Source organism: Eleginops maclovinus, chromosome 14 (genome assembly GCF_036324505.1).
Source record: "Eleginops maclovinus isolate JMC-PN-2008 ecotype Puerto Natales chromosome 14, JC_Emac_rtc_rv5, whole genome shotgun sequence".
Classification (NCBI taxonomy): domain Eukaryota; kingdom Metazoa; phylum Chordata; class Actinopteri; order Perciformes; family Eleginopidae; genus Eleginops; species Eleginops maclovinus.
The window spans coordinates 8,872,044-8,896,811 of NC_086362.1; the positions used below are offsets into that span (position 1 = coordinate 8,872,044).

Below are 24,768 nucleotides of genomic sequence, written 5' to 3' on the forward strand. Positions count from 1 at the left end.
TTATGGCAGCCTGATTTACAGAAGTCCATTTTGACCCGTAAAAGAAAATATAGACAAAATAAGTTATTGCAAAGACTGAAATCAATAGTATTTTACTTTACTTTGTAATGATTTTGAGTTAATATCTCAAAGTTTTCTTTTCATCTTATCTAATTATCTGTAAATATGTTTTTTTATCTCATAGATTATGGCTTAGCCTACTATCTCTTAATGTTACTATATATTAAACTTGACCTAATTCAGTTTAATGATAGATCTTCATTGATCAAAGATATCTCGCCAAAGAACTGCAGTTGAAAAATCGCTAACAATGGCACAGTTAAATAGATGTTAAGTGATTGTTGTAATATATATGCTATGAAAGAAAATGGATTGGGTGCAGCTATAAACAAAAGCTGGATCCTTACCTCGTTTGAATCCAACCCGAGACTGTTTGACGCTTTTCATCCACTTTATTTCCCCCCCCTCTGTTTTTACTTGCATCTGTTTTTTTCTGGACAAAATAGACTACCATATACAGTATTTTTCCCAGTTCCAAATACATAGACCATTTTGTGCTAAATGCAATATAGCTATCTGCTTTTGTGGACGTATTCCAGTGAAAACGTTACTTGGTTTAGCATCTGTTGATTCAATGTGTATTATTCTTACCCTGCTACAAATATGATACAAGTTATTAATACAGTAATTCACTCCTGACCAGACTGACACAGGAACAGCCCTTCGATGAAAGTGAATGTACAGTTGCAGCTCTCCTCCAATAGAAATACTCGCTGTGCGTTGGGGCGGGTCCTACGGGTTAGCATGTTTGACTGCACACTGCGCTCAGACAACTTGATACAGAGTAACAGTAAATCAGACAGAGCAGCTCCTACAGCACTAGCAGTGAAATTGTAACCCTCTTGCAAGTATTTTTGGCCGCTGATAGAACCGAGTGAGATCACTGCGGTCTCTTTTCTCGGGTAGACTCAAGAGTTGTTCGGCAGGAGCAACACAGGGACCGTTTTCAGTCTCATTTCTGCTATATCTCAATATTATACCACACTGGAAATGTCCGAAAACAAGCCGAATGATGAACCGAAGTTATCTACGACGGACAGGGTGGTGAAATGTAAGTGTCATTTTTCATGCCACTGCTCTGAGCAGCACTTGAAGAATTCACGGTCATAGCAGCAGCAAAATGAAGACGAAAATTGTTTGCTGGCTATGGAGGAAGAAGGGTGTTAGCCGAGCTATGACAGCAGCAGTAAACTAGGAAGTGAGGCTAACTCCACTTTGTTGACCAGAGCAAGAATTTTTCTAGAAATGTGTCACATTCTGGCTGGCCGCTTGTCTGTACATGCACTGTTTTCATTATTGAGCCAGCAGTTTGCCAAATGCATGCTCGTTTGATTCCTCACAGCGTTACAGTATGCATGCAGATATGGCACAAACAGTGCATTCAAACCTCAGGGCGATTTCCCTCATTTTGCATGCACCACCAAGCATACTTTTTACCAGGGCTCCTTCTGTTTTTTTTTTTTATCATTGCATAATACTACTGGATGTCGCCTGTAATGTGTGCTATGATGGGGTTCATCGTGTGCCTTCACTGTTCATGCCATATGCTGCTTCTTCCTGCCTGTGCATTTTACAGGTCTGACATTCCACCTTTGCAGTGTACCATAACAATGCAGTAAAGATCATAATCAAATGGACCTACCCCTTGCAGGAGCAATGCAGCCTGCCAAGTTTCATGTCATCTTATGTTGACTTAAAAGGCACCACACTTAAAGTTGCAGTTTTAAAGCCAATGTCTGTTAGAATATGAGCACTTTATGTCCTTCCAAAACCAATTTATCATGCTGGAAGGCAAACCCAAAGCCTTCCCTCAGATTTAACATGACATAATGTGTTTTTATGCTTGCTGGTTGTCATCCAGCAGCACTAGTTGCAATGCATTATCCTCGCCCGCTCCAGTACACCACAATAGGCATGTGCAGCGATCAGTGTGTGCAAGTGAATCGTTGAGTAATTTTATTCAGGCTCAGATGCAAAGATTCAACCGGTTGAAATGATTAGATCATTGGTGACCATTAAACATCAATATTCAGCTGAGAAAGGCAGCACGACAGTGTTCAAAAGCCCATGACTGGAATCATTGACTTTATTAAAGACAAGCCTGAGCTGTGCCTCACACTGTGATCATAGTTGTCATTGATTTCATTAGCTTGTGCCATTTCAAACTGAAATATTGTTAAACAAAATGATGAGTCTTAAGCAGTTGTGTTATTGCTACATTTTTCTCAGAAAAAAAGAAGGGGTTCAGTGTTCAGTCACAGCGTGTCTGTTCTGTGATCTATATATTTAAAGAGATCATCCCCCTACAGTCTCCACCAACTTGAAGGCTAATGAAAAATTGATTTGACAAGTATGGGTCTTGAAGAGATTTAACATTATCACTGGGAGATCTGGCCGGTCGTCTTGGATCTGAAGCTACTCTTCCCTTTGTCACGCTGTGGAGATGCCATCGTACTGCACCTCCTGACTCTGTATTCTCTGCTCTTCACTCAGGAAACCTCTGCCATTGGCTTAATCAGGTTAAAAAGTATCGATTTACCATTAGAGACACTGTCAGGGAATTTGAGGGCTCAGATTCTAGGGCTCAATCTTAAACCTGATGTTGGAATCAGCAAAGTAACTCATTACAGTTTGGAGAAGTCTGTGTTTTGGTAATGCATCAGTATTATGACAACACAGACGCTGGCTGTGTACAAAGCACCTCTCCAAAATAACTGCAGGCTATAGGTGTGAAGTCATTTGTTTTCAGCTGCGTAGTTTGCCCTGCTACAGGGTGTCAGTCCAACTTATCATAAGTGCTTTGCATCCACCTGTTTTCAGAAACATTATCATAATGCCGCTGAAAGCCAGTGCCGCAGAGTAATTACTCATAAGAGTTTAATCAGCTGAGGCAGGAGAAATTGCGTAATTTTCAGAAAGATGGATTGAAACTGAAATATATGAGCAATTTCCAGCATGAAGCCGTTTAGTTTAATGAGCTCATCAGGTGGATGTTAGCCAGTGGTTTATTGTTGTTTAAAAATCCTGCTCACACTTCTGTTGACTGTTGCATTTGGCTAAATGGCATTTAAGCTAGGGTTATGTTACCAAGCCGAACATCCTGATATCATGTTGTCTTTTGTCATTTTTCTGTAACTTTTCAGATGAATGGATGAATCATTCAGTCTATATAAGTCTGTGAATGGTGAAACATTTCCATCCAAGTTACTCCAAGATGATGTCTATTAATGTCTCGTTTCACTTTAATATGATATAAAACAGAGACATCAGCTTATCTCTATATTGGGGCAGCATTTGGAGGTCTTTAGCAAATCAATATTATGAAAAAATCATCGATTATTGAATCATTTTTCTGTCAATTGCCTAATTGATTATTTCACTAATTATTGCAGCTTTGCAAATTAATCTTTGGTCCATGCATTTTCAGAATACAGTATAATACATTTTTTAAAGACGACCAAATTACATTTTTTTCCTGATTCACAATCCAAAACCCCCAAAATGTTTAGTTTAATTCAAAATCTAATCAGGAAACCAAATAAGTGTTTTTTTCCCCGCACTTTCACCTAATCAGTAAGGTTGTTTGATCTCCTCCTCTTTTCAAAAGATAATTATTGCCAATAAAAGATTTTGTATGAATGAATGTGGAAATATTTCTCTGAATGTTCGTACTAAAGCGACCCTCAGTCGGATATAAAAGAAATCCACACTTAGTAATACGGTCGTCATGGTGCGATCGGGACAACCAGCACACTCCAAAGCGAAACTCGCTCGGTGATGGGGGTTTTCCGTCGCCTGGTGAAGAAGCAGTGTCCTTCTTTCTGAGTGGGGATGGATAACATCTGACATTTGACTTTTGAGGAGAGGCCCCCATGCTCAGACATGCGTGGGTCGGAGAGACGCTGGTGGTGACAGCGGCGCAATGCCAGCCACTGATCCCAGCAGGAGAGCCGGGTCATTTATAGAACAGAACATTAAGTAATGCCACATACTTGATCCCTGCCTCAAATCTGATCACCTGCATATCATTCTGCTTTATGTTCATGCTGTGTGCCGTCAGCTTCAGGTGCAGAGACTGTGTAATAACGAGGGGTAACATTACCATTTGTCAGGATTTCCCTCAGGTAGTCATCGTCCTCAGTAATATATCCTCATCAGCAGTCATAAAACTCGTCATTAGCTTGATTTGCATGGCAATACGATTACTATGGGAAAGTTAAGCGATTTATAATAACTGCTGCGGCTGTTTGCAATTTTAATCCAGTGCCAGTCGGCTGTATCTGTAGTTTCTGAAGTTACAATTTTCAGTGGAAAGAGTCTGCTATATTTTGGTGAAGTCAGAGGGTAATTGGTGTTACTAATCCTGGGCAAATCCAATTGTCAGTAGCTACATCCTGAGTCTGTTTTTGCCACATCATTTATTCTTCTGCAAGACCGTCAATTTGAATAAAGATTGAAAAATGGCCATTATAAGCTGCTCTGTTGGGTGAGGACAAAGCGCATAGATGATCAAACTGTGTTCATGCAGTGTGCTGGCTGACCAAAGATGTGAGCGTTCATCTGAGGATAGAAAGATTCTGAGAACTGCAAAACACTGTATTACATTGTTTTTTTGTATCTAATTGAGCAAATAGCTTTTCTGTGTGAGATTTGCCTTATTTGATTAATTTCTGGTGAATACTCAGCATTTCTAGTCAATAGGCTAAAGTGATTGAATATATATTTATGGTTGTATGTTCTGTAGTTTATAGTCCATTTAGTTTAAGAATTATGTTCTGGTTTTGATTGCCAGTTAGTATATTATTTATAAACCTTATCTCTGCATTTTGTGACATTTTCTAGACAGAACTCCCCTTATAACCATTTTTTAAATAATTAATAATCCCTATATTAATTCCCAACAACTTCAAAACACTGATGATGCTACGACAGCATGCAGCTGAATGCTAAGGTTCCAGATGCACACAGGCAGGTGAAAGTGACGATACTCTTCTTCTGTGTCGGAGAAGCAGCGTGGGTAATTGGAGCCTGTGATTGGTTGACCTGTGAACACACAGCGCTTTATCTTCTGCACCAGAGCAGCTACTTAAATAGCAAGCTGTCAATATCACACCTAATGAAGTTGAATTATTTGGGGGAGGAAAAGTCATGATCACGCTTATTATTAATTGTGCTGCAGAGTTCCGTTTGATTGGTCCGTCCTTCAGCTGCCGGCCTTAATTGATTATCAGGTTTTTCTCTGCAGGCTTCAATCTTGTCTTGAGTAAAGGGCCCGCAGAATACAGATTGAGGCTGCTGCTCTCTGGGTGTTTCTCAACTTTTATGAGTCAGTCTTCAGGGAAGCCTCCTCCCTGCTTGCTGTCATGTCTGCTCGGAGTGTGAGGAGCTGTGTGCTGGTGGCTTGGGGGGGGCGCCGACACCTCCTCAGCATCTTTTGACAGCGGTCCACTCAAGCCGCTCGACCTGGAAATGTCGCTTTCAGCAGAAACTGTGAGTGACAAGAGGATAACCAAATGAGCCTGTCCTGTATCTGCTGGGACCCGTTCCTCTGCCGTGTTCTGATATGAATATGTTGAATCATGACCTGAACTCCCCGTGTTGTGATGCTCAGATACTGTGATCTCTGAGCCAGAGTAAGTGCACCTTTACCGCTCATTAGATTAAAGAGGAATTAGGCTCTGTTGTGGATTTAGGGCATGGCAAAGCAGCGGATTTGGACAGATTAAGCTCCATATAGGGGGATAAAGGCGGCTCTGCTCGGAGGTTGTAATCTGACTCCATGCATTAGCTGCTGCTCTTGCTAATTCATGCGAACAAATGGATGTTGGATCTTGATAAAAGCAAAAGCAGAGGAAAAACTGTTTACCTACCTCGGCATTTTGAGATTGTTGCTAATCCTATGAGTACAGTTTGTGGATTTGCAAGCGTTTGAACTGTTGATACGTTCAAGTCATCTAAAGGTGCCTTACAAGCACCGTGCATCCGTTTGCTATAGATCATCATCGAGTGTGGTAAAAAATCATCCTCCGTTTAAACAGACACATTTTCATGGCTAGCAGACACTAACACACGGCCCTAACGTCGGCTGCAGTGGGGAACAACAGTGATTTGGAACAGGGACAGAACTGTGTGTCATTAGATCACAAATCAATCAATGCAGCGTCTACAACACATGCTACTCCATGATGGCAGCCAGCACAGTGAGTGTGGGGGAGGAGAGGCTAACCCAGTGAATTGGTAGCAACTGGGGGAGGAGGGGGTGGGTTACTGGCTTATTCTAGAGGCCAGTAGAGTACTAAATCTGCTTTCTCACCTCAAGTCACAAGAAACAGGACACAGATTATACACACTCAAATATGCATGCGTGCACATTAGCTACAGCATGGGTCACTTTTAGTAAATTTAGGAAGTGGATTTCTGTCAGAACTCACTTTTAGAAAAACCATCTGTCAACGGGACTGTTGCCAAATGCTGCTGAGAGCAAATGCTTTGTCAAGGGCTGTGAATCATTGGCTTTAACAGATTAATCTGAATAACTACTCAGTGAATTGTGATTTGGTTCAGGAGTGTTTTTTGTTGTTTTGCATAATTTGATTTTGTAGATTACATTCTGATTTGCAAATGTGAAATAAAAACAAGGTGAATCACAAAAACACAGCAGAATAATTCTGCAGGATGAGAAAGACATTTCATTTAGCGGAATACACTGAAGATTTAAATTTACATATCTGATATCAAAAGCATTCTTCTTCTTCTTTGTACTGCAGAAATTCAGTCATAAAAGCAGTCCAAAAATGTTTTCATTCCAAAATTAGTAAAAATATGGTTATAGCAACACAAGTACAATATGACAGTTACCTTTTTTAAGTTTAAAGAGTGAATTTGTCCCAATTATAGTGAAGAAAGTGTCCATAACTGAAGTTGTTCTTGTGGTTGCACTGTTCATCTTTGTGAAATTGTGTCATTATAAAAAATAATCAAAAGATGCACCCAGAAAGAACTAATATTTTTAACAGATTAGTTCTGATACATCATTTATAATTCAATGAACAGATCTGTAAAGCCCCTAGCTTTATCATAAGCAATGCACTCTGTTTACATTTTCATTTCCTGAATATTTATTTATCTCCAGCCCGCAGGTATGCACACACAGCCACCTCAAACTGCATGCTAAATGAGAAAGCATTTCAGTGCCACTGGATAATGTGTTGTGCCTCAGAATGAAACACAGCAATCTTGTTTTATTGAGGACAAATCTCCTCCAGTTTGAACAGCATTCTGGCCTCCTGCTATACTCGACACGTGGAGGTTTTTTGCGGTGAGAGCATACCTGTCCGCTCAATGGGACGCTTGTCTTTGGTGGATTGTGGACAAGCCCATGCATGCTGCTGGGTGACACAAGCAAACATCGGCACACACACTCCTGTCTTGTGCCAGGCAGCGGTTTGTATTTAAATCTGGGTAAAATGAGTAAAGCCATCTGCGGGCGTCCTGTAAATAGTAGATTAGTGAGCAGAGAAAAGTCACCGCAGTGGGGGGGATGTTGTAACTCTTGTGCTGGCTCATTGACTCAGTGCATGTTCCGGGGTGGCAATATCTCGTGGTAACTGTCTAGTCGAGATTGCTCTGCTATCATGCGGGCAATCGGTACTTTGAAGAGCTGTAGACACACACATTGAAGATGATGCAAATCTTCCTATGAAGAAGTGATTAATAGGTACATTTCTTTCAGTAGGCGGCCATGTTTTCATCCGGCATTATGGGTAGGACAGGTGAAGTGTTAGCTATGAGGGAGTTTGATGTAATCAGCAAGATTACACACATTAACAAAGTGATTTAATGTGTTCTGTGAGCAAAACAAGAGTTCTGAAAGCTGTCTTCAGGTTGTACATTCAGCTTTACTTTGGCAGGTTTAATTTGAACGATGGCTGAAGCTTAGTCCCAGAGAACAGCAGGAGCCAACACGGCATCAGCAGCACGGTGCATTCAGACAATTTGCAGATTTGTTTTTTTTGGGAAAAGCACCGGATTCAGAGCATTTTCAGCACTTGTACGTTTCGATTATAAACCAGCTGACCTTTTTGAAGTGTGGGACTCGGTAGTGAATATCATGTTTACCAGCTCGCCAGTTGTTTGCCGCTCTATGAAAGAACGCAGTGGAGAGTTGGCCTTTTTATTAACCACTTCATCATTTGAGCTGCGGCTTGGGAAATGAATCTACCGCCGGACAGATTTAATCAGACAAGGAGAAAGATCATGTTGTACACACAGCTCCTTTTCAATTACCAGAACAATCAATACTTTTAATCAAGTGGCATGGATATACTTCATTAAAGCCTCCACGAACAGTGGGGGCAACAATAAGGAACATTGAACCACTTGGCTGTCTTGTACAATATGATTCAGCGTCTTAAAAAAATAGATATATTTTGACTCTTCTGCAGGGAGCCTTTCCACAGTAAGGTGTTTTATTTTTAATGTCTCAGCTGCATTAAGCAAATGAACAAAAATAGCTTAATTGCTGAGAACTTTAATTACAGATGGGTAAATAACCGAATGTGTGCCACCTTGTTTAGCCACTGTTGATCAAGCTCTGCGGAAAGACAACCCTGGGGTACTTTTTCTTTCTTTCAGGTGTCCATAGCTGACTAGCTAAAGCACCCAGTGTGTGGACGAGAGAGAAACTCCAGCTATACAAATACAGCTGGAGGTGAGTCGAGGCCCCAAGGTTTATTTACACCCATTCACACGCGTTAATTATAGACCACCTGGCTGAAAATTACCCCCCCGTATTCCACGTGGTGTTGAATTTGGTCGGTGTCTGCTTGTCTAAGTCTAACATTGGAAAAAAAAAGTCTTTCATTGGATGTCAGCTTGTTCTATAATTGACTTGACAGGATGTTGTTTTGGTGATTAGTATTTGTGTGGACAAGACAGCGCTTCCTGATGCTAGATAACATTTATTTTTAGTAATCAGGCCTTCCATTTAAAAAGGCATTGAAGTTTAGGATAGGGTTATTTTTATTACAGGGAATTTTGCATTAATGCACAGACCTGCCAATGTGTCGTGAGACAGCCAGGCAGAAAGGGGTTAAGTTTTACCCAGAGCTGATGATGGCAGGCCTCTCAGTCACTGCTGCCCACGTGGAGAGGAGAGAGAGGGGGACGCTGCCTGGCCCACTCACTCAAAACACTCTGCAGAGGCTGACCACAGGCAGAGTCGTGACTGAGGTGTGTGTGTGTGTAGGTGGGGGTGGACATACTGTAGAGGTAGCGAGTATTTGTTACCATGTTTTGTCTCTTGTATCAGGCCCCAGGGTCAACTTATAAAGGACATCTGATACTGGCAGCTGGCCCTATTTTCTCTGCTGTAGTCTGCTAATTGGAGGCTTAATGTATCTTGGTTAAAGTAAGAATGAATTTATATAGGATTATTTCCACTAATGTTTCTCTGAATACCTACACAAGAAAGGTATCACAATATCCTGCATTTAAACAGTAATACGTTTTAAAAGCAAATATATGAGTCGCATCAATGTGAGACAGAAAGTGTGTGTGTGTGTGTGTGTGTGTGTGTGTGTGTGTGTGTGTGTGTGTGTGTGTGTGTGTGTGTGTGTGTCCATAGCATGTCGAAAACAAAACAGAGATACATGGGTTACGAGTATTGCATCTACACTTATGAAGGTATTTATACGAAGGCTTTGTTGCCAAGACGACAAACTTTTTGCTGAAGAATAACTTTTCCAAATCAAAGATAGCTAACAGATTTTAAATCCCATGCTATGTCATCTGTTTTTTGAATCTTAATGTTCAAGGATTTTAGCACTGCTATCATTTCAATATCTGTATCCAGATATCTAAGTATGTCTGGAAGGAGTTGGTCTCCACTGTGGCCAGGCGGAGGGAAGCACGCTGAAAGTGCAAACTGATATCTCATCCGTCTGAGCTCACATCGTGCTTCTGTTAGCCAGATCGTGGAGAGGTTAGTGTGTCCCATGGCTCCGATTGATTTTGTGCCTGTCCAAACTACGCGAGGGAGTTATACATTACAATGACCAATCATTTGAGCTTTAATGCCATCCCGCTCTCCGTCAGACCATTAGGAGTTGAGGCAGTGACTCCAGTTGTGTCTTTTTGCTGTCAAGTGGGCCTGCCAGTGATGAGCGGGTGCGTTTCACTCTATTGATTGCATGCAGAGATCCTGTTTCACGGTAGACTGTGGTTGATGGACTTGTTATCGTTGTTGTGCATGCTCATACATGTGTTTGTGTGTTTTCATGCTTAAGACGATGACTCAAAACAATGTCAACTCGAGGAAATAGGTGGAACCTCCCATTCCAGGGATTTTAAATGATCTTACTTCAAACTGAACCATGAAAGCTAATCTCCACTCTGTGCTCATTCCAGAGCCTAAGATGTGGTCCCATTGTTGGTAATTAATGCTGTTGTCACACCCAAGTCCTACACACACACTCACACACACACACACACACACACACACACACACACACACACACACACACACACACACACACACACACACACACACACACACACACACACACACACACACATGCTTGCTAGCTGTTGTGTTTTTTGGCAGCTTGTTCCTTGCTTTGCCATATTATGCAGGCCTTTTATAGTGGCCCAGCCCCCACAGAAACTGGCAAGGTTTTTGGAGTGACACACCAGCTCCCTGGCGCACAGTTACTGCTGTGAACACAAGTACGGGTATGTCCATGACACACAGTCTCAAGAAGACTAAGGAGTACAATTTCTTTGACAGCATTTCTACCCAGGCAGACAGTTACTTCCAGTCAGCACAGTATTTTTTCACTCCTGTAAAAATACGGTAAAAGGACTACTTTTTTTGTTTCTCTGTCTGTCCCTGTTCTGTCATGTATTCCAGATTCCAACATCCAAGAACATATTACTTGTCTTTTGCCTTCTAGCTTCTGTTCTGCCATCCCTGCTTTCAACCATGACTACAATGCTTCCTGTCACCACTGTCTGCCTTTCATTCAGCATTTCTCTTTATTCCTTTTTGCACACTCACTTGCTCACCACTGTGTCAGGCCCTGGTTGTAAGACCAACACACCCATAATGCTTCAGCCCCGTCTCCCTGTATAGAACGTAATCCGATCCCCATGGCGGAATGTGGCAAGCCTTTGGGACAGCCAAATCGAGGTACCAATCTGCCCGTCAGCCGGTAGATAGTGTATCTCCAAGGGTGTTTAAGCCAGCTCTTCAGCAGCAATTGGCAAGACTCTAATCGATTTAACATTCCCTCCCCACCAGACCAAAATCACATTTTATTTCAATTTTAGACAGTTCCTTATATTTACGTTGGCAGACAGTAATGTAAGGGGCATTAAGAATTGGTGGAGTACTTTCTTTTTTGTAGAAGGCAGAGATTTTTTCCAGTCTAACAGATGGTGAATGTAATACTGGGCTCTTCCCTTCCACATAAGGAAGCAGCAACCTCCACGACAAAGGGCAGCATATTGTTTTATGTCTGTATTCACAAAAGGAAATGTTTAACCCCATTTTAATAGAGTTCATAAATTCAACGTGCGCTGCATGTTCAGTCATTATACATTTAGAATGGCGACTACAATGTAATTCTAATAAATAAGGCACCATGTGAGGCAAAGCAGAGAAGTATACGAAGTGGGAAGGTCTTTAAAAGTTCCCAGAAGTCCTTCAGAGAAGCTGAGCTTCATTATCTGGTCTGTATATATAAAAAGATGTGCATGTGAAGCGAGGGCGTGTAGAAGGCCTTTGACCACAGCAGAGGAGAGTCTGGGAGACGAGAGTCCCTTCAGGCAGTCAAGCTGTCAAGTGTCCTTCTCTGAGTCCTGAACCTACTCACTGACCTGATCCTGGAGGACACATGACCTTTGTCGCAGGCCTGTTTGGCCCTGAAGGGATCAGGGACACGACCTGCGAAGTCCTCTACAGCTTGACCCAGCAGCACCCAGCAGCACCTAGAGCTTTATAGGGGCCTGGCCCTTACTTATCTTTGATTGGACGCAGAGATGGCTTTTCAAATGTGATGCTTTAACTGCCTTTAATCTCAAAGCTTCTAGGAAAGCCTGCACAGATGGTGCCTTCAGCATAATACTCTGCTAGTGAATTTTAAAAGTGCTTTCACTGCAGTACGGAGGTCAGGCCAGAGGCAAAGAAGGATGATTTACTTTAGAGCCACTTTTAGCCCAGAAGGGTTGCATAATACAGTAGCAGCTACTTCAGGGGTTCCATCACAGCTTCTCCTGATACACAGAACTCCTCCAGGGGGTCACCAATGGCGAGACAAGGAGTGTGTGTGTGTGGTGGACGTGGAATTATATCCCATGCTGACTCCTTTGGTCTTTATAGAAGTAATTAATTTGTGGCCCTCCCTCATATTTGAGCCCGGTATAGTTTTTTTTGCTTTTCTTTCTTGGCAGTCATGTCTACCTGCTGGCAGGAGAACCCACCACACCCGCACGGTCATGGCCTAGATACAGAGATGGGCCTAAGAGGTGGGTGTGGGCAAGGGGGGCAAGGAAGTGAATGCAAAAAAGGAAAGGTACTCTTAGGGGCCTTGTTGTCTTGGCAAGAGGTGGTAGGAGGTGTCTGACTGCGCCATCACATTGCCTCACCACCTGTCCCTCCAACCACATTCAGCCTGCCAGAAATGAAATCTCAGCCATGGATATCCATGATACAAGCATTGAATGCCAGAAAGTTGGTTGTTGCAATATTCAATGTCCTATTATACTCAAGTTCCAGTCCCTTAGTACCTTTTCTTTAAATGAGATATTTTAGCTGGAGGTTTCTGACCCTCGCTCGTCCTTTTGACACAGCATTGAGGAATGCCATGTCACATATGTGATAGGGCTATTCTAGTTTGCATAAGAGGGTTTGCCCCAGTTTACATATCACTGTGATTGTAGCGGGGAGGTATTCCCTTTCATGTCGAGCAGGTAACCTCCCCAGCTGAGAGACGTGTAAGGGAAGAGGGTTAATTAATGATGAGGAATGTTATCTGAAGTTCAGGTAGTGGTTTATTTGGGTCAGGCTGAAGTCTTTTGTGCTCCATTTACCGAGTGTAGGTGCAAATATAGACTGGCCTTATCCCCTTTGTATGCGTCTAGTAATTGCATTCTGAAAATGCCAACATCTCTGCTGCCAATGAGCCCTCCTTGGGAGGTGCGATCACGCCTGTTGAGGCATATTATCTCAGAGCAAGCTGTGAATGAGGACAGAAAACACTGAAGTCAGTTCGGAGTTTCTGAAACTTAATAACGTCTTTCTATTGCGTACCATATAGTATAGTATTAGATGGTATTCTTTTGAATTGGAGGAATTGTCTCAATTTGTAATTTGTCAGTTGATGGTGGGGGTAGGACTTAGGTCAGGACTTGACCTCCTGCAGGTGTCATCCAGGTTTTTATTATGTTCAAGAAATCGTATGTGGATTCCATCCTACATTATATTTCGGGTTATACTCCATGAACATAGCACACTCGAAAACTTGTCCCTGATGTGTTCTGCCAGCTCAAACTCATTGTCAGTGTTCTCTCCAGAGTGTTAAGAAATGTAGATTAAAATATTGAAGTGGCTGAAAAAGCAGGAGCCTCAATAGGGCAGTTGACTGTAACAGGCTGTGACATGGATAAAACATTTGTCAGCTTTAAAAAAACTAATTCCAGTTGCGAAATGTAAGACTACATTGCTTGCAGTTTCCGTGTGAGGCATTCTGCAATATATTTATACTTCTTGTTGTGGTATCATTAAAGAATTGAGTTTCACATCTCTAAGTTAGTAGTGAACCCAAGCTAAACTCGGTCAGTGTATCTGCATCGTGTCCAGCGACCCGGCTGCATGTCAGTATCCACTCAAAGAACAAGCCTCCAACAGGAACGTTTTGTAAAGTGGCTGCCTGTGCTCTGGGGTTAGTGGGGACACATGTTCTTCTCGATAGACCTGTGTCGTCAGTCCTTCCCAACACAAGCGCCAGTTGACAGCAAGACGGAGAGTGCTGAAGGACTCACACAAAGGTGGTTCTGTGCACGTGTAGTCCCAGGTTTTTGTCCAGATTGGAATCCAAACACGCCCACCAATCCCTCCTTAGCTGCCTGACCTTTCTGTTTACCGTCTCAAGAAAAGGTTGAAACTGTAGCCTTGACGCTCTGCAGAGAGATGACAACGTTGAGACCTAAACCAGACACATGATAGCCCACACCCTATGGGTAGCCTTTGATTTATAGATGACAATTAAGGGTAGTGATCAGGTGTCATATTTGCAATATGAGAACATTGGATTTTTGCTTGTGTGTGCATTTTATCAATGGCAGATCATATACTTGATCTCACTTGTAAAGTTCAAAGTACAAATACTAAAGCTGGCTGATGGCCAGTTGACTCAGAGCATGGGTTTTGAACATTGCGTTACTTTCCTTGTCTCCAATGTAAGCTCATGTTCTTGCTTGAAGAGCAATGATGGATAAATGGACCTACATTGATGAAATCAGGGAATCACTGGTCTGTACAGCCAGGCCTTTATCTTCTTTTGTCAATATCTGGAGAAAGCAAATAAAGCTGCAATGATTGATCGACTAATTGATGAGTCAATCGACCAAAAGCGTCGATAAACAAGTAATTTTTCTTTTAAAATAGGTCGAAAATTATATTTATTTTCTAGCCATATAGAGAGTTCTGATTTTCTGTGTTTTATATCACAATACACTGAATATCTTTGTGTTTTGGACTGACAAAGGAAACTGGGATGGATATTTTTCACTTTTCCAGACATTTGATAGACTAAATGATAAACCAATAATCAATAGTTAAAATAATTGGTCGAGAAATGCTTAAACAGAATGTCAGCTAAATCTATTGCCCTTAAAAAGCTCCTTGGCAGTTCAACCGCCCTTCTGTTTGTTGTGTCAGGGCCCTAAAATGACAAGAGAAGCAATTAGCGTGTTGCCATTATGCTGTGTTTGTTACGATAGCAGTCTTTTAGGCGTAGCACATCGCACTGGGGAGTAGACGGATAACTGTGGCTATGAAATCATGTGACTGTTACATGCCACAGGTTTCATTTTTGGGGAATAGCTCGTATACAGATGAGCACGCACCATAGCACCTCATCTTCCAGATCCTTTCAGCCTCCTCCATTGTTCCGTCTCTGCTATGCTCCAAAGCTGATTACAGCGCCTTCTCTAATGAAAGCTAATCCTGTGTCACGCATTGTGAAGGAGGAGGAGGGGAGGGCAGGCCTCAGCACAGCAAAGCTAGCAGGGAATGTCTTCTTCAGGGCCTGTCAGAGTGGCTTTCAGAGGAAATGCCAAAGAGTGTAAACGTATCCTCAAACCTGGATGTCTGCGAGATTAAGCCCTTTTTGTTGTTGTTGGCCTTTCGAACCTTACGTTCCAAACACTTCCCATACTTGTAATGGCCTTAAATAATTCACTCAGTTCAGTCCTGCCATAGTTTCTTAGTAATTGGATTTGACTTGTCTGAATGACTTCAATGGTGATATCCAGAGTTTATTTTACTGTTTTATCTCACTCTAGGTCTCTCCGACCTTTTATCTCTACTCAAATGTAAACCTGTCTGTATACTTAGTCTGATTACACAGAAATATTTACACAAGCCAAGTTTCTTGAATCAAGTTCAATACAGTGCAGTACGTTGAAGTCAAGGTTGGTTGGAAACATTTCTTTGGACCAGTAAAACGCTTCGCAGCGCAGAAAGCCAGCACTGAGTCATACCAAATCACACAGCTTGCTATTGATCCTTTGCTCTGATGACTCCTCGATTCAGTGTCTGTCAATCCCAATACAAAGCTGATCCCAATACTCTCCTAGATAATACAAACGGCAGTTAAAAGGAAAAAATATAGGCTATGTTCTTTTTTTTATCTGCAATTTAAAGACACATCTTTAACGCCTACAATTTTGGATGGTCGAAAGAGAGTCCGCACAAAAATGCACTTTGAATTGTTGTTGCAATTTGTGGTATTAAGGTACACTGAAACCAGAGCAACGTTAATATCTGATTATTCCTAGCAAGTACTTATATTTCGACATTAATGCTCAAATTGTTTTTCAGACTTAATCAGTATCAACACCAATCCTTCCACCATGATTTAATGATAATACTATTTGAAAATCACTGAGACATTTATTTCATTTACCATACTTTAATCGTTGTTTGAAACAAAGGCCATCCATGTAGTCTCTCCGTCAGTCACAAGTAGAACATATCCAAGAAGTGTATGAGCTGTAATACCCTTTGCTTGAATAAGAAATGATAGCTCTTTCATGGCGTTAATATTTAATCTGGCTTTCTAGACATTGGAGTGATTTGACCGACTGTCTTCATTGCTAGTAATGTGCTACAAGCTGTGTGAGGATGCTGCAGGGAGGTAGTGGATCGTTTTTTAGAGGTGCTCTTTCCCCTTTTCTGTCATCCTGACCCTTGATGCATTTTTATTTCATTGACTGCTGTTTGCACCCTGACTCTTGCACCTCCCCCCACTCCAGATCCCTGTCGTTTGGCAGCCGTGATCCAGGTCCCTCGACTGTTTCATTGATCGGCTGCTGCAATGATGGCGCGCCCCACCTCTACCAGAAAACCAGTGCAGGGACGTCCCTTTTTTTAAAGAAAATGCCCATCTGCCGCCTACTCTCATCCATCCCCCCTTTAATACATACATACACGCATTCATCCATCCCTACGTTAGCCCACGCCAGCCTCCCACGCTTCAGCCCTAACCTCGCTAATTAATCAGGGACTTCTTCAGAGTGCTGTCTGTGCGGCGGTGCATTCTGATCACCTGCTGCTGCTTCCTGCATCTCTCATCCCCGATCTGTTGAGCCAGCAGCAGCAGCAGCATTACCGCTTGCTTGTCATCCACGTCGCTGTTCGTCTTCTGGGTCTCTAAAACTTCGCCATGGGCTATTTTCTGTCAGAGCTCAACAGTCTTTGATGACCCTGACAGCTTATAGTGGTGGATGCAGCTCTGAGGTGTATTGTTGGCTTGTTTAGTTTACGATCTGTCAATCTTAATAATGAGAATCCCTGGATAACTGCAGCTGACGGAAAACCACACAAGTTATTGTAGTGAACAGCTGTAGTGTCAAACGCATCGTCAAACTCTGTGTTGTTCACTATATCCTGCCCCACATGTCCTTTTTTTAACAGTGGGATGTGAGTCTTCTCCTGCCTTGAATCCAGTGCAGAATCCAACATGCTGCCGGCGACTCTTTTAGAAGCCAATATTTTGATGGATGAAAGATTGAGACTGCACAGCGCTGTTTCCCTGGCAACCCTTTTTACTCACTTGTATGTAATATCTCTCCTGTTTGTTAATGAGATGTTAAAGCTCACACTGCTGCAGCAGATAGAGATGTACTCCTCAAAGTACAGTAGCAGTCAATACGAATGATCATACAGCTGGAGTTAGATATGGACATTGACCGCATGCTGTTGACTAAATGTGCAATATATGTTTTTAAAGCTTGCAAAACCCACGATACAAACATGCAAGTGGGTTCATATGCAAAACAAAATAACCTATTAAACCAAAGTGGGCTATTTGAACAGTTTAATATGAATGTAATACACAGCAGCTGTTGTGCTCTATGTAGCGAAAGCTTAGCAGCAAACAGCATCCACCTTTGAGCAGTGTGCTATTCATTTAAAGGAATTAATTTTACTTTGAAGGCTCAATTCTGTAATTTTAGGGCATGAATTATTAATTATAGGAAGCAAATTAAGTAGTGCAAGAGTACAAATTATTAACATGAGGCGATGTCTGATAATTCGTCTGCAGATGTGATTAAATATGTTCTCCTTAATACCTGCTGGGCTCTGTGATACTACGATATCTTTGATACAACCCCCCACCCTGAGGCTTTGTTGACAGTTGAGCTCAATCTCCTTTTGCCGTCTTCTTCCTTTTTCTCTTGCTCTGTCGTCCTGTGTCTCTGGGAGGTGAACTGCTCCACTGCCATACTGCGCACATGCATTCGGCGAGCTCAAAAGCTCTGATCTTCAAAGCGGCGCTCGGTTAAGCGCTTCGTTCAGGTTGGCTTCTATCCCTACTAATGCATGGTAAAGAGGTTCATGCCAATATATAAGTGACATTTTCCCCGTTAGACCCTAAAGCCAGCCGGCCTTTTAAATCTCTGCTCTGTCCAGATGGGAAGCTTAAATGTCCTGTAGATTGACTCCCATTTTAATGCATATAAAGTAAAATCTTCACTGTACAGAGTGTTATCCTAAACACTAGCTGTATGGATTCAGATGCAGCATCAGTGCCATGATGGGATCCAGCATGTTTACTCTAGCTTATGTAGAATTATAAATACTTAAACTGCGCAATAAAAGCACTTTAAGCTGCGCGTTTAGTTTCCGATCATTTTCAAAGGCTACAGAATTTCACTTGTCGCCTTCAAGTGCAATCATCCACCCATTAAAGCAAAATTGCTTTTCAGAATGTGGATAGTGATGTTCTTTATGCCGACTCAGAGCACAGTTTATTAAAAGGAACATAGTTGTTTTTGTTGGACTAGCCCACCATTCATTTCTGATTTGCTGAAGAAGAACTTAAATCAGGTTGCAGTGTTTTAAATATTGTGTTTGGATGTTCCAATACACCATTTCTTCTCTGGGCTGTGGGTGTAATTGTGCAGCATTGGGTTAATTGTGCAAAGGGATTTCTAGGAATTATTGATTGGCGTTGTTGAAATTGGTTGGAGATGGAGGCGAAAAAATCTACCAATTTTCCAACCTGACATGCAGACATCAGGGTTGGTGTATCCGGTGTGTGAGGTACATCATATTGGACTATACAGCACATAAATAATGTGTCACTTTGTGAATATAATACGTTATATGGTTTAGCTCCTGCTATCCTTTGTTGTCAGTGATGATAGCCATATCTTTTGCATTATGCATGTCCGGTAATCAGCTCCGGATGGACTCAGTGGTGGTGTAATGTTGAAGCGATGAAACTGCCACATGACATTTGAAGTTGAGGTTCTTTCTGAGGTACAGTATGTTCTTTGTTTCCAGCCGCCTACACAAGCTGATGCATTCTGGACTCCCGGATACATCCCGCTCTAATTGAATGCCGTTGGGTAATTGAATTAACAAACCCCAGCTATCAATGGATAGTGACTTGCACACACTCTCGGTGCCCTATTCAACACTTGGCACGCGTCTTCTCTGCATACACCAAATGCAGCTTCATCACTAAAAGGCTTCACAGAAGTGAGATTGATTTTCTTTTCATTTATGCACCCTCATGCATGAAGTGCAGCTCCATTATACGTCTGAAGCATAATCACATTTGTTGATGAGCTACCGGGGTTTGTTATTCTTTCTGTGAGTTGCCATATGCAAGGAAATGCTGCTGGGCAATTGTCTTCCCCTGCAAGATGTCCCCAAAAGAGACACCAAGTATCTACAAAGCGACGCAGGACACAAAACATCCACCAAGAGACGCAAAATCACTATTAAGAGATGCAAAATATCTACATCAACCACAAAGTGTCACAGAAGGACCACAAAGGGACACACACACAGTGACCACATGCGACACGTCTGCATGGTTTGTTGCTCTGTGGCTCTTTCAGTCTCAGGCTCCTGTGGAGGAGTTGTTGGGGACCTTAACATTTCTCTGCCAAAGGGCCCATTATAGCGTCATCTGTCTTACCTGACACTGATATCTGCGTACAGTTTGATCAGATAGTGAGCTTCCACTTGATTTATTACACAGATCTTACTCGTGTTGCCAGCCACTTAACCTTGCCCGAGGATAAAGACTGTCTTTCCAAAGGGAGAATGATTCAGGGGGATGGTGTGAGTCGTTTAGATCAGTATCACACTTAAGATCAGGATCTCCACTGGTCCTGCTGGGTATTTGGGGAGGGAAGCTGGTTGCAGGGGGCGAAGGGTTTGACTTTGGCATTGACAACCGGCTGCATCATGCACCGTCAGCAACTTTTGGAGTGTCAATTCGGCATCTGAAAGATGCTGTGCATTGCAGACCCTGCAATTGTTAGAATTTATCACAGGTGGTAGTTTTTCTGCTGTATCTGTGCACTTTTAAAGGAGTAGATTTGTTTTTGAAGGCACACTCATTGGACACAATTCCAACACAGCTTGGACATTGCTGACTTTTAACACCATTGGTGGAAAGTAACATTTTGAGTTACTTTACTGTAGTTTTTTCTTTTGCTCTTCATGAGTGTCTGCCCTCAGTCAGTGTTTGCTGTAGGTTTTTCTGTGATGAAAATGAACTAGTACCATGGCTGCCGGTAGTGGCTCTCATTAGATATAGACTTACTGAACAAATTGTGGGAGTGAGGCTGTAATATATCAATAAAATCACTTGAACAATTTCTGATGCTATAAAGGACACACAGGCACGTTTTGATCATTGGTGTGTGTTTGTACTGTGTATTTATGATGTAAAGTCTAGCACACACAGCTTTCAGACAGCTGACAAGAAAGAAGACGATGTACAGGAGTTGTAGACATCTGGGCTGCCTGCTGAAAGTCACGGTTGCACTCTTTGTTCTCGGCTAAACGAAGCCAGGCGCTGCTGCATCAGTCTGTCTCACTTTCTCCAATTAGGCTGATGTGTCCACCACCGTACGACGCGCACCTCCCGCTGTCTCGTTCCTCAGAGAGATCACATTAGCTCTGAACTACACCAACCTGAACATTTGAAGCTGCCCCCTTCCCCAATGCGTCTCAGCGGCTTCTGATGCACTGCGCCCTGTGCTGCAGGTTTCTCAAAAATCACACCTTTTAAAGTCTGATAAACTCTGAAATAATGATTCTATTCATGAGTGTTGCATGAACAAAGGTGGCTGCTGGGTTTGACGATCTATAGCTCTGAAGACTTGGCGCTAATCCACTGAAGAAGGAAATCATTAAAGGTTGCTTTAAACCTTGTTGAAGAACATAAGATTGTACTGTTTATTAGATAAAGTTTATTTAACACACCCTGCAGACATTCAGAGGTTGAGCGGTCCAGGAGTCTGTAAACCTAATGGCTGATGGATGGCTTTAATTTGTATCTTGGTAATTAGAATGCTAATCTGAGACAAATTACTTGGGGAAAGTAAAATCAGAGTGCAGATTTGTTTTTCTTCCTCCTCTCTGACCCTCTCTCACTCTCAGTTATTTTCTCTCTCATTCAAGAGTCAGCTGCAGTGCAATTTCCCAGTTACATAACAGGAGAACAGAGAAATGGTGAAATTAATGAAGGCAAAAGCGAGCGGCTAATGGAGACCATTTTCGAGTCATACTCGGGTAGCCTGAGGTCGGTTAATGCTCTCACAGCTATAAAGCTCTGCATGAAAGGATTATTCTCAACAATCAACCATTCCTGTGTGGAAGAGGGTTGAAACTCTGCCATTTTCTTTAATGTTTTGGCAGCAGCTTATTCGAATCGTTAATATGTGCAACGCCAAAGAAAGATGTGGCCCAGTTTTAACGCAATATTTCCCCTTTAATGTTCTTGTTTTATTAACAGAACACAACGAAAGTTTAATAATTTTCATCTCCGACCGAGTCTTCTATCCACACCAGACTTTTCACAGCTCAGGATTTTTAATTTTTTGTCCTGAGGTAACGCCTTTTCTTCCGAGCGTGGAGCCTACCATTACAATGTGTCATGTAATGTTTTGGCAGAGGTGGGTGTTGCTCCTTTTAATAAGAGGGCTGTTAGAAATTCCACAGGGGAAAGTTCACAGTGTTTCCATTGTCATGACCGTAGGAAATGGAGGGATGATGTGTTGAAAGGATGCCAGTGCTTGAACAACCACAGCTTTCACATGAGCAATTTCTTTTAAAGAGTAATGTTATTCTTTAGTGTTTGAAATTGTAGGATGTGTTATGCTTTGTCCCTTCAGTGGGAGCAGATGTGGTCAACATCTTCATACACTGTTCATAGGAAACACCAATCTGCAGAATAAACTCAATTTAGAGGCTGTCTGTATGAAGCATCACGTGGAGATATTCTGAACAGTTCTAGTTTTTTTATTGAAACAAAAGCCAACTATCCATAGTGCAGGTCTCCCTCGGAAGAGTTGAATAGCTCAATTGTCCCTCAATTGGCTCCCTTCCACTCAAAATGGGCAGCAAAGATAACAACAACAAAGATGAATTCAATTCGGATCGTCTAACTCTAGTGGATCTTAAGATGTCTGGTATGCAATTGGAGCTGTGGTTCATAATAAGACCACATTTTTCAGTGTTTGAGCCACGACAAAGGCCAAAAGGATTACCAAAGGTTTAATTTAGCCAAGCCGATTGCTGGGTTTTTGCTACTAAAGGAGTGAGGAGTCAGCAGATAATGTCGGTATAAAACAGTTGATTGAATAGATTTTAAAAATGCGAATCAACACAACTATGAAAACCAAAAGATCCACACATTGGCACAGAAAACGCTTGGTTTATGGGTTCAAATCATGGGCAAGATTAGCTGGACACACACATACAGCACATTATCTCCCAACAAGCTTACGCCTGTTGGAGATAACGGTTACAGCCATTCGATATGGGCTTTCCCCGTGTTGTTATCAGCTTCCTCTCCACACAGACACTTGTTTTTTTGCAGAGATTCGTAAATGAATACTTGCGTTTAGTTTTAAGAAGTTCAGATTCATGCTGTGGTACCCTGCCTTTGGAGATTACCTGTCATTGCAGTAAGGCTTAATTGGCCAACAATGTGGGCTAAAGGAAATTCTGTAAGCACCGTACCCTCTGCTCTTATCTGACAGCTAAGATTAAGATTCCACTTTATTGATTCCCGGCGGGGACATTGTGTTTTTGCTGCAGTACACTGTCAGAAATAAATACAGATAAGCAAAAGTCAACAAGTCTGGGAACGGTTTATCCCAGACTTTTATATGATGTGATAAAATAATGTGACCCAGTGTTTGTCTGTATTTATATAGCAGAAGAGTCTGTTACATATTCACATGATAAAGGAGAAAATGGGACATTAATCTTTTGACCCATGCTACATTTTTACACCAAGTTTCAATAAAATCTGGCTTTTAATTTCTCCGTACTCCTACTGACAGACGGATAAACAAACCCAGTGGCCTCGGCGGAGCTTATCAAATGGCTCTTAATCATCCAGTGAATATTTATAATCTCATAACGTTGCAGTTTCTTGACCTAGCTTGTCGTTCTCTTCAGGAAAATGCCCCTGAACAGTTCACAGGATGTTCACACTGTAAGAGTCCTGTGTCTCAGGGGCCAGTGCACTGATGCCTTCGCGGCCCCTGGGCTAGAGTTGCACAGCAGGTGCTCATGGGAGGCCGAACCGGGGCTGTGGGTAATTCTATCTCTCTATTTCTGAATGCCCCAGATAACTACTGGAGACATTGGACTCGTATTGTTTTTAAAAGTTTGCTTTAAGCAGATCAAAAATGTATTTGGTTTAAAAAGAGTTTATCTTAAGAGCCTATTATGATGATTTTGGTCTTAAATATGCAAGGAAAGTACAAAATACTCCTACTAGTATCATAATGTAGACTTTTTTCTGATGTCAGATACTGGATTCTACTTATTTGTTGGCTTTCTTCAATGTCATTTAAGTAGATTAAGCATTATATTTCAGATTTTCTTTTATTGTGTCTGCCTCTCGTCCCTTTGTGATTGGAACTGTTGAGACGTGCTGGATATATTCAGGGTCCACATCTGGACACCCTGTAAATCTGCAATTTCACCACACACCTGTTTGAAAGCTTTAAATACTGCACTTAGAATCCCAAATATCGTCTGTCACTTAGCACAGGTCTGATTACCTCTGATGTCACCTTTGGGACGGATGGATGTTAACACTAACACTCACACATACATAGTTCCCGACTCAGCAGTATTTGCACCGGCTTAGTGCATTAGTCACACTCGTATAGTATGTGCAAAGTCTGCAAGTGGATGTTAATTAAGTGTATGTCTTAGTTTTGAGCTGCCAAATGAGAAGTAAAAAGGAGCCTGTGGTCTTCGAGCGTTTAGTTTTTTGTTCCTTTTGCTGTCAGCAAGTCATATTCTCATCGGGGGGTTGTGAAAAAGGAAATATTAACATAATTTTTTACCTGCTCGATGTCAGCGGCTGAAATGCCAGTGACATGAAGTCCATGCTAATGAATTAGCTACATTGTTGGGTTTCTACTCTTTTGTTACCAAGCTTCCATTAAAGTCCGTCTAAAGGCTGTTTGCAAATGTGCACCGTCTATTGTTTGTGATGTGATTGAATCGGAGAGTTCACTGCTTTAAATTAAAACGCATGCAAACAGGATTCAGGCTCTTCAATGCATCTGTTGTGTCCTAAAACTGTGCTTGCACATTGAATATCTGTGAAAAGCTTTTGGTTTTGTAAGCCTCTCATTAAAGTGACAGTAACACTGATCTGTCAGGGATTCGGTTAGTCTAATTTCCACGGTGCCTTCAAGGCTCTCCCAAACAAACATGTTTTTTACGCTTTTAAATAATTGTGACTGACAAATAAGTATATGCATGTCACACTGAGGAAGACGTCTCTCTTCTAATATTCACACACATGAAACTAGTTTAAATGTAGAAATGGTTGCACATGAAGCATCTCATATGAAGAGCCTTATATAAAAATAAAAACTTCATTTCTAAGGTGTCATCTTTTTTACTTTCAATATTGCCAAGCAAGC

The 24,768-nt window shown here is 41.8% G+C and overlaps 1 protein-coding gene across 4 annotated transcripts in view; it reads left to right on the top strand.

Annotated features, from left to right (window-relative positions):
* Window positions 1-806: 806 nt before the first annotated feature.
* The window catches only part of LOC134875902 (protein phosphatase 3 catalytic subunit alpha), a 66,678-nt gene continuing 42,716 nt past the window's right edge, over window positions 807-24,768 (top strand). For 2 of the 4 annotated variants that reach the window (XM_063900637.1, XM_063900636.1), the window contains exon 1: window positions 808-1,111. In XM_063900637.1, the coding sequence (XP_063756707.1) occupies window positions 1,051-1,111 (61 nt within the window). In that variant the 5' untranslated portion in view covers window positions 808-1,050. Of the gene's footprint in view, window positions 1,112-24,768 lie in introns of all 4 variants that reach the window. The other 2 variants (XM_063900635.1, XM_063900638.1) reach the window with 2 other exon arrangements.